General features: G+C 43.7%; 1 protein-coding gene across 1 annotated transcript in view; it reads right to left on the reverse strand.

The window, feature by feature from the left end:
- Nucleotides 1-176: 176 nt before the first annotated feature.
- Nucleotides 177-9,741, reverse strand: part of Utp6 (UTP6 small subunit processome component) — a 26,680-nt gene continuing 17,115 nt past the window's right edge. The window contains exons 14-19 of the mRNA XM_021176030.2: nucleotides 8,291-8,470; nucleotides 7,223-7,303; nucleotides 6,975-7,084; nucleotides 5,804-5,870; nucleotides 2,834-2,906; nucleotides 177-1,518 (exon numbers count right to left, since the gene is read on the reverse strand). Of these exons, the coding sequence (XP_021031689.1) occupies nucleotides 1,364-1,518; nucleotides 2,834-2,906; nucleotides 5,804-5,870; nucleotides 6,975-7,084; nucleotides 7,223-7,303; nucleotides 8,291-8,470 (666 nt within the window). The 3' untranslated portion in view covers nucleotides 177-1,363. The remainder of the gene's footprint in view (nucleotides 1,519-2,833; nucleotides 2,907-5,803; nucleotides 5,871-6,974; nucleotides 7,085-7,222; nucleotides 7,304-8,290; nucleotides 8,471-9,741) is intronic.

Below are 9,741 nucleotides of genomic sequence, written 5' to 3' on the forward strand. Positions count from 1 at the left end.
AAAAAAAAAAAAAAAAAACAAAGTTCAAGGCCTGCCTAAACCTGAGAACTTTTCAGGCCAGCCAAAACTTAGTGAGACCTGCTCAAAACAGAAAATAAAAAGATGGCTGGGGTCTGTCTCAGTGGTAAAGCTCTTGCCTCAAATGCAAATTTAGGTTTATCAAAAACAAACAAATATCCAGTATCAAAAAAAGTGAAAGGATTTATTTCAGCTTTCTCCCTTACTCCCCAAATGCCCTCCTTTGTGCCAAGCCGCCCCTCCGCCCCTCCACCCCCCACTGTGGGACTTCCCACTCCCTCCCCCCGCCACAAAGCTGGGCATCCTCCATGCATTCTTGACCTGTCCATCCTTGGGGTAAATCGTTTCCTGTGCCACCTTAACCTTCTTAAAAGACAAACTTCTCCCAATACCCAGCACCTCCTTCTCTGTCACTCATCTTCCAAGTCTCCCTTTTTCCTGCAGGTGAAGGAAGGTGCATATTTCTTGAATGGTTGATTTAAAAGTACAGATCCAATTCAGATACAGGAAAAGAAGTCACTGTTCAGCCTCACGTAGCTCACCGAGGACTTTCTGCTCTGCACTGGCCTAGTGTTGGGATAATCGTGGGCACTGTGTACAGGCTGTCTTTGTAGTATTCAGATGTTGATCTCTGAACCAGTAGAGTGCCGAGTGCTGTCCGGACTTTGGTACTGTTATTTTTATGAAGCATCACCTGCATTGTAGATTGTAACCATTCTCCTCTATCACTTCTGATTTGTTTGATAAACAGCTGATGGCCTTTAGCAGGGCAGGAGAGGAAGGGCGGGACATCCAAGAAGAGATCGGAACTCTGGGAAGAATTGAGAGGTGGGAGATCTGCCCACCAGACTTGGAACTTGAACGTACGGGGCTGAGGAGAGGTGATCAGCCATATGGTAAACATGGCTAAGCCATAAGGACTAAGCTTTCATAAATAAAGTCTCTTATTCAGTATTTGGGAGCTGGAGGGTTGAGGCAGTCCATCCACACCCTCGTCCCTACTAGCTCCACAGGTATCATGCAGGCTTTCACAAAAAGAAGACAACACACAAAACTATACTTTCTCTTGGGTTTGAACTGGGTCCCTCATACCTAGTCTAGATTAGAGCTGTATATGCTTAGCCTGAAACAAGAATTGAAACTGAACCATATGATTTCTGTGTATTTTAGATTTAACAGGCACTAGCAGTTCTCATTTCTGGAACCAAAGATTAACACCAAGTAAAAGTATGTTACAGAAATCAATCCGTTCTTCTGCCAGCTCTCGGCAATTCACACACCGGCTCATCACAAGCCTGCCCCGAGACTTGCATCACAACTTCAGCCAACTGGTGGTTCTCGGCCACTAGTGGCCAGCCTGGTGCATGGCGTGTTTAGCTACAAACAGCTCTGCTGACTGTCCCTGCAGCATTTTCATGGCTCGCCAATAGATCTGTCCGCAGTTCTCAGGTTTACCGAAGGGGTGGCTCAATTCTTCCTTGATGTAATCCATCCAAAGATCTTCAAAAGGAACCAAAACACTACTGTAGACATAGCTAGAAAACTGGGAAGGCTTTAATTAAGCAAATTTAACTATTAATACTAAGCCACTTAAAAAGTTCTAAGAAACTTCCGCACATAAAATTAAGAGAAATGTAAATCTATATGAATAAAATAAGGTACTCTGACACATTTAAGCACTGTGTTGTTAAGGTTCAGCCTATCTATTGCCTCAAACATCATGTCTTTACAGTAAAAACTTTCAAATTCCTTTCTATCCTCTCTAATTTTTTTTTTCAAGACAGGGTTTCTCTGTGTAGCCCTGGCTGTCCTAGAACTCACTCTGTAGACCAAGCTGGCCTCGAACTCAGAGATCCACCTGCCTCTGCCTCCCGAGTGCTGGGATTAAAGGCGTGCGCCACCACTGCCTGGTTTCCTCCCTACTTTTTAAAAGACACGGTATGTGTACCATGTTATCATCTAGTCAGCCCCACACTGCTTCAGCAAGCTAGCCCTGTTGTAACTGAGTAAGCACTGACAGTTCCTCCTTTCCTACTATGGTGACTACATATGACCAGCTGTGACTACTGACCTGTATTAACGTTTTCTTTATAAATACTTGTTTGGTTTAATTGGTTTGGTTTTGAAATTTTGAGATAGGGTTTCACCCTGTAGTCCAGGCTAGCCTGGAACTTACTACATAGCCTAGACTGGCCTCAAAACTCCTGGCAATATGCTTCCACCTCTGCAGCAATAAGGTTATAGTCATGAGTCATAAGTTATTTATTTTATATTGTGTGTACATACACACCAACATGTCACAGCATACATGTGTAGGGCAGAGGAGAACTTGCGGAAGTCAGTCCTTTTTTCTACCATGTGGGTCCAAGAGATCAGATTCATGTCTTTAGGCTTGAAAACAAGTGCCTTTGGCCATATAGCCATCTTACCTAGCCACACAAATTTCTCTTTTTAAGAGACCCAAACCAAGCAAATCTTTCTCTGATCCACAGTTCAGAAGAGAAGTAGTGAATACAGGGGTTTGCAAACTTAAGTGATAAGAAAACACTATTGCTGCAGAGGTGGAGGCAGGAGTACTACCAGGGGTATGAGTCTAGGCTATATAGTGAGTTCCAGGCTAGCCTGGTCTACACAGAATGAGAGCCTGTCTCAAAAAACACAAGGGGAAAAGAGAAAAAGGGAAAAAAAAAAAAAGACCACACACACACAAGGGAAGAAGGCAGAAGAAGCACTGAAGAACTGTTCTAAGAAGGGCCCAGGACAAACCAGAAACACTGCCCTAGCCATGTAACAGCCAGAGACTGCAGCTACTCACCAGAGTCTGAAGAGCCAAACTCTCTCAGCGCCCTCTCGTAATACTCCCTCAGGGTTACCATCTTGCAGGGTTCCTATAAAGACAATCAGAACATCTGGCTTCAGTCATCTGATCATAAATTCACAGTTTAAGCAACTACTACCTGTTAGGTGTTTGAAGGAGAAGGACCAAACCAGCCTAGTTTCTCAACTTATCCAAAAGGAAGGAAGGAAAAACCAGGCAGGGACTGGCCCAGCAGCTAAGGACGCCTGCCACCAAGCCTGACAGCCTGAGCTCAACCCCCAACATGGAAGAAGCCAAGAGTCAACTCTCAAAAGTTATTCTCTGACTTTCACAGGTGCACTGTGGTGCTTACAAAATAAACAAGACGGGCTGGAGAGATGGCTCAGCGGTTAAGAGCACTGACTGCTCTTGGGAGAGTCCTGAGTTCAAATCCCAGCAACCACATGGTGGCTCACAACCACCTGTAATGGGATCAGAGGCCCTCTTCTGTTGTGTCTGAAGACAGCTACAGTGTACTCATATAAATAAAATAAATAAACCGAGAGAAAGAAAGAAAGAAAGAAAGAAAGAAAGAAAGAAAGAAAGAAAGAACACGTGTTGCTCTTGCAAAAGATCTGAGTTCAGTTCCTATCCTGACACCCAAGCCCTATGGCTCACAAGCACCTGTAACTATAGCTCCAGAGAACTCAAGGCCATCTTCCAGCCTCCAAGGGAATCCGCATTCCTATATAAGTACTTCCACAAAGAAACACATAACTTAATTTTTTAAAAAAAGCATTTAGGCCAGGCGTGATGGCACACACTTTTAATCCCAGCACTCAGGAGGCAGAGGAAGGCAGATTTCTGATTTCGAGGCCAGCCTGGTCTACAAAGTGAGTTCCAGGACAGCCAGGGATATACAGAGAAACCCTGCCTCGAAAAACAAAAACAAAAAACAAAAAAAGAACAAAAAAAAAAAAAGCATGGGGGGGGAAATGAGGGACTTTTGGGATAGCATTTGAAATGTAAATGAAGAAAATACCTAATAAAAATTTGGGGGAAAAAAAAAAGCATTTAGTATAAAGTAACTATTTCATGAGTTTCATCCCTAGCACCACTAAAACAAAAATTAGAGCACTGGGCAGTGGTGGCACACGCCTTTACTCTCAGGCAGAGACAGGAGGATCACTGAGTTCAAGGCCATCCTGGTCTACACAGTGAGTTCCAGGACAGTCAAAAGCTACACAGAGGAAACCCTGTCTCAAAAAATCAAAACAATACAAAACAAAAAATATTTTCGAATCTCCCTTCTCCAAGCCACATATTTTGCAGTCAGTTTAACTTCACATGCACAAATATGCAAACCCTCTGCTACAGAATCAGAACACACATGGCACTATCCACGTTCTTTCCTATCCATTATCCCAGATAGCCTGCCTACACAGATGAGGGGAAGACTGATAATGAAGTCACTTATCTAGGCATAATTATTACATTAATAATCAATACAGAGACTGATTATTAAATAGTATGCTAAACTGTCTCAACATGTAAGGCTATATTATACTTCAGCACAAAACAGCTCAATCTCACTAGTGATTTTTCAAAATTCAAATAAAAGCAAATACCAAAATCAAAGAAAAGAAACAACAACAACAAAACAAAGCCAAACACTTAGAGAAGCAATGAGGAAATGGGCATCCGCATCCATTAGATCCATTAGCTATCTTTATAAACAGTTACAATTCTTTTGGAAGACTATACACTATTGAAACAATTACAGTTCTTTTAGAAAGCTGCATGTTAGCAAATATACATTAGCATATATAACAGACATGATGGCACACATCTGACCTTTTTTTTGGTTTCTGAGACAGGGTTTCTCTGTGTAGCCCTGGCTACCCTGGAACTCACTCTGTAGAACAGGCTGGCCTCAAACTCAGAAATCTGCCTGCCTCTGACTCCCAAGTGCTGGGATTAAAGGTGTGTACCACCACTGCCCAGTACACATCTGACCTTTTAAGAATTTTTTATACATTTATCTAGATTATGTGTTTTACCTGCATATGTGTGTGTGTGTGTGTGTGTATCATGTGTGTACAGTGCTCATGAGGGCTGGAAGATAGTGTTGGGTCCCTGAAACTGGAATTACAAACAGTTGTTAGAAGTCATGAGAACCAAACCCGAGTCTATGGAAGAGTTTCCAGTGCTCCTAACCCTGAGCCACCTCTGCAGCTGCTATATGACAATACTTTAAAATTCACCTTTTTTTTTTTTTGGGGGGGGGGACCATAGTACCACAGACCTTTAATCCCAGCACTCAGGAGGCAGAGGCAGGTAGACCTGAGTTCAAGGCCAGGCCAGCATAGTCTACAGAGCAAGTTCCAGTACATCCAGGATTACACAGAGAAACCCTGTCTCAAAAAAGAAAGAAATATACTTTATATATACAGTGAGAGAGAGAGAGAGAGAGAGAGTGTTATTTGTTTGATTTTGGGTTGTTTTGGCTTTTGAGTTAGGATCTTTATATGTAACCTTGGCTAGCCTAGAACTCAGTACACAACAGGCTGGCCTCAAACTCACAGAGATCCTGAATGCTGGGATTAAAGGTGCACACTACACTACCTCTCTGAGCTATTACTTTTTAACTGAGACTTTCCTACCTTTTCACTCTATTCATAAGTTACAGTTAAGACCACCTGAGACAGATATCAAGTGCTCACTGCACAGCGTAACAGGAGAGGAACAGGACACAGGAATTCAGCAGTAGCTGTACCTCCCCCAGCACAGGGCTTCCTGTCCCGCCTGGGTTTTCTGTTCCTCACAGGTGACTTTCTCCTGATTCCCATTCTTAGCAGCTCTATGGAAAAGAGGCTGAGCCAAGGGACCGGGAGTTTGTGCTCCACTCTCACAAGTTAAATAACAGCGCGCTGCTCTGAGTGTAACCACAGAGATGCGCTTCCAGGCAGAAGTGCTCAGAATACTCACCTGCTCCTTTTCAAACTGCATCATTTTCCTGAAAAACTCAACCGAAAATGGACGGCTTTCCTGTAGACTAAAAAGGAGTGGAAATGTTAGTTCCAGCAGCAACAGAAAGCCTTTTACAGCTTATAAATATGGATGAATAACTAGGCTTTGTGCCCAACAACAGGTCGTTTAACACAGCCAAACTGGACCTGCTGGAGCCAGTCCCATGCCTCAGCTTGGAGTGACTGACCCTTCGCCACCCTAAAACAATTTCCCACACACGTTGTGTTGTTGTTGTTGTTTGTCTTTATAACAATTCTCTCTATGTTGCCATCTTTGGTCTCTAAACTCCAAATGATCTCCTAATTTAGTCATCAATTTTCTTTTCTTTTTAAAGATTTATTTATTTAATGTAAGTACACTGTAGCTGTCTTCAGACGCACCAGAAGAGGGCATCAGATCTCATTACAGGTGGTTGTGAGCCACCATGTGGTTGTTGGGATTTGAACTTCCGACCTTTGGAAGAGTAGTCGGGTGCTCTTACCCACTGAGCCATCTTACCAGCCCTAGTCATCTATTTTAAATAAGTGCTGCTACTAAGTTTTTTTGAAGAGGAAATGTAGTGTAAATTTTGGTTTCTTTAAAAACACAGAAATATTATAAGAATATGTTTTCATTTTAATTCCTGGTATAGGATATGAGGCTTGGCTGCTTCAGATCTGTCACAGCAGCTGACTATGATTTGTCTAGTGCTCTAGCAGTGTCGTGGTTTTGACAGCTGCAGATAAGTTTCTGCCAGTGTGTGACATTTGGTATCCGGGACTCTTCAAAGGAGATATAAATGCTAGAGCCCTGACAGAGACTGCTGGTTGGCTCTAATTTGTTGTTCTTTGTCAAGTAGTTGTGTGCAGAGAAGAAAAGAAGAAATTAGATATCCTACTGGTGAAGATCAAACTCGCCCCAAGGAACTCGATGCCCTTAATCAGCAGGAAGCAGTCTAAGGATGTTGCTGTCCCCTTTGCCCTCTGTCCTTTTTTCTCTCCTACCTACTGTTAGGGGGGGCTAAAAGGGAGAAGAAGAGGAGTGGAGAAGGGTGGGAAAAAAAGGAACCCACAAAGTAGCCTGGCGACAAGGGAAAAAGGCTATCTAATGCTTTTCAACTGTATTCAAAACTAGAATTATAGTGTGTTACCTTTTAAACACTGCTCTGGCCTTTTTGTAGCCTCCACTCCGATAGGCCCAATCCAGGTATTTCTCCTTCAGAGTTACTGAACTGGCACCTGTGACAGCTATAATAGCTTTCTACATTTAAAAGAAAAAAACAAAAGGAACTTAGGATATAAAACATATTATGAAGACCCACCCAAGCCACTAGGTTATCGTGACTTAGGATATAAAATACCCAATCTCTGGACAAGGGACAGAAATGGGAGCCTGTACCTTAAAGATGGCTTCCGTGTCCTCCTGGCTTTTAGCACTTTCACTCCACTCTGCCCAAGAAATCCACAAGGGCAGGCAAACCTGCTCACAAAAAAGAAGCCATTAGATGTGACTAAGCAGCAGTGCTCTGAGAGACTCACCACTATAAAGACGGGTTACAGCCCCCAGCCACATCATCCAGAGCAACAGTTTGATAATTTAGTCCAATTCCAATGGGGAACCCAACCATAGCCATCATTAGGAATCATCTGTCAGTGAAGCCCACAGCCAATCAGCCCCACACTACCCAGGCCTTGTGTCTGCAGTCTGGGAGCCACTGCCTAAGAACTGACGTAGGCTGGCCTGCCTGATCTTCAGTGTGGAGAGGCAGACAGCAGAAAGCAGGAACTGAGTCTGTTCCCCACCTGACCCTCTGCGGTCCATTTTCCCACTCACTAATATAAAAGACTTACTGCCAAATAAATATAGAACATTGAAGTTTGGATTTTTGTGATTACAGGGTGAGTTTATAATCAGGTGTGGATACAAGTAAGAACATTCCACTGGTATTTTTTATTTTAAGAGATTTAAGCAGAGTAAGAGATCTCACATGATTTAGTAGTGTTGCAAATAAAGGATTGGAAACAGAAGTAACTTTCCTAGTCAATCCCTGAGCCGCTTACCATCTCTTAACCACAATTATCACTCTAGGGTGTGCTCTCAGCAGACGAGCACAGCACAAATGAGCACCCACGAGTTCCCAAAAGGTTCCAGAAAGACGGGGAGAGACATAATTCAGTTGATAGAGGGTTTGCTTATCCTGCTCGAAGCTCTGGGTTCAATCTTTTTTTTTTCTTTTGGTTTTTCAAGACAGGGTTTCTCTGTGCAGCCCTGGCTGTCCTGGAACTCACTCTGTAGACCAGGCTGCCCTCGAACTCAGAAATCCTCCTGCCTCTGCCTCCCGAGTGCTGGGATTAAAGGTGTGCGCCACCACCGCCCGGCTGCTCTGGGTTCAGTCTTACTCATACACATAAAATAATAAAAATAAATCTTTAAAAAAATGAAATCTAAAAGAAACAGCTCACAGACCTGGGGTTTGAGGTGTGCAAAGGCTTCCTCAAAGCGCATCTCTACATCTGGGCTCTTTGAGTCAATGAGCACCTGGAGCTTCGTCTGCCACATTGCTACAGAGTCCTTGAACAATTCGGTCCCAGCCTCTGCCACCTGCAGGGCTTCTTTGAAGAGGTCCTGGCGCAGCAACAAATCAATCTAAGGGAGGCAATGCACACTGTAAAGGGCCACTTGAAAGCAATTACAGATACAAATAGATGCACAGAAAGACCATCTCTGACAATAAGTCACTAGTCTTCCCACTGCACCTTTACCACAGCTGCTAAATAGGCAGAAAGGGCATCTGGGATTCCTCCTCCTTTCCCTCATCCTACCCAAAGGCCCATCAGAAAGTCATAAAGACGGCTGAAGGGATAGATGGCTCGGCAGGTAAAGGTGCCTGCCAAGCAGTCCTGCCAGCTCTATCTCTGGATCCCACACTGAAGGGAAGAATTAGCTTCCAGAGGTACTCTCCTCACACACATGCCATGACACATACATACAGAGTGATGGTAACTTCCTTTAATCAGAAAACAGACGAAAAGCGGAGAGCCTGAGTAATTTCAGCTGGAACGCACACCCATCAGAGCATAAGAAAGACAGAAACAGCATTTGTAGACTTGTAAGGAAACACCTGTATTCATTCAGTGGGGCTCACTGGTCTACCTTTCTCAAAATGTAACTGGATAGTGTGTAACGTGACTCAGGGGTGAAGAGCACTGGCTGCTCTTCCAGAGGACCTGGGTTCAATTCCCAGTACCCACATGGCAAGTTATTTATTTAGTCTCAGGGGATCAGACACCCTCTTTTAGCCTCCTAAGGCACGTGCAGCCAAACACCCATACACTTTCAATCTGTTTACAAGAGAATTTTACAAAACTGTGAAGAAACCCAACGAACAGCAGTTTGTGGCTAGTTCCTACAGCAAGTACATTTACTATGCACTGTTACAGGGCAAATTTAATACTCAGAAAACCAGACACTCTTCCCTACCACAGAGCTTCCCATCTAATGAGACAACAAGATCTTTGCCTCGACAGAACAAGAATCACCTTGCTATAGGAGGGCAGTGCAGAACAGCCAGCACCACCCACGGCAATGGTGAGAAAGAACTTCAGGAAGGGAACTTCCAGCCAACACTTAAAGACAAACAGGTACCAGACAGGTAAACACAGAACCCTAGAAAAGAGGAGGCTCTCCAACCAGTTTGCACAAGGGGCTGAAGATGACAGACAAACTTAACACAAGAGGAAATTCATGCTTAGTATGATTGGAGGGTGACAGAAGATGTTTCCATAATTACAGGCAGGGACAAAGTTAAGATGTTGGAGTAAGGGGCTGGTGAGATGGCTCAGTGGGTAAGAGCACCCGACTGCTCTTCCGAAGGTCCAGAGTTCAAATCCCAGCAACCACATGGTGGCTCACAACCA

The sequence above is a fragment of the Mus caroli genome, chromosome 11 (genome assembly GCF_900094665.2).
Source record: "Mus caroli chromosome 11, CAROLI_EIJ_v1.1, whole genome shotgun sequence".
NCBI classification, from domain to species: Eukaryota; Metazoa; Chordata; class Mammalia; order Rodentia; family Muridae; genus Mus; species Mus caroli.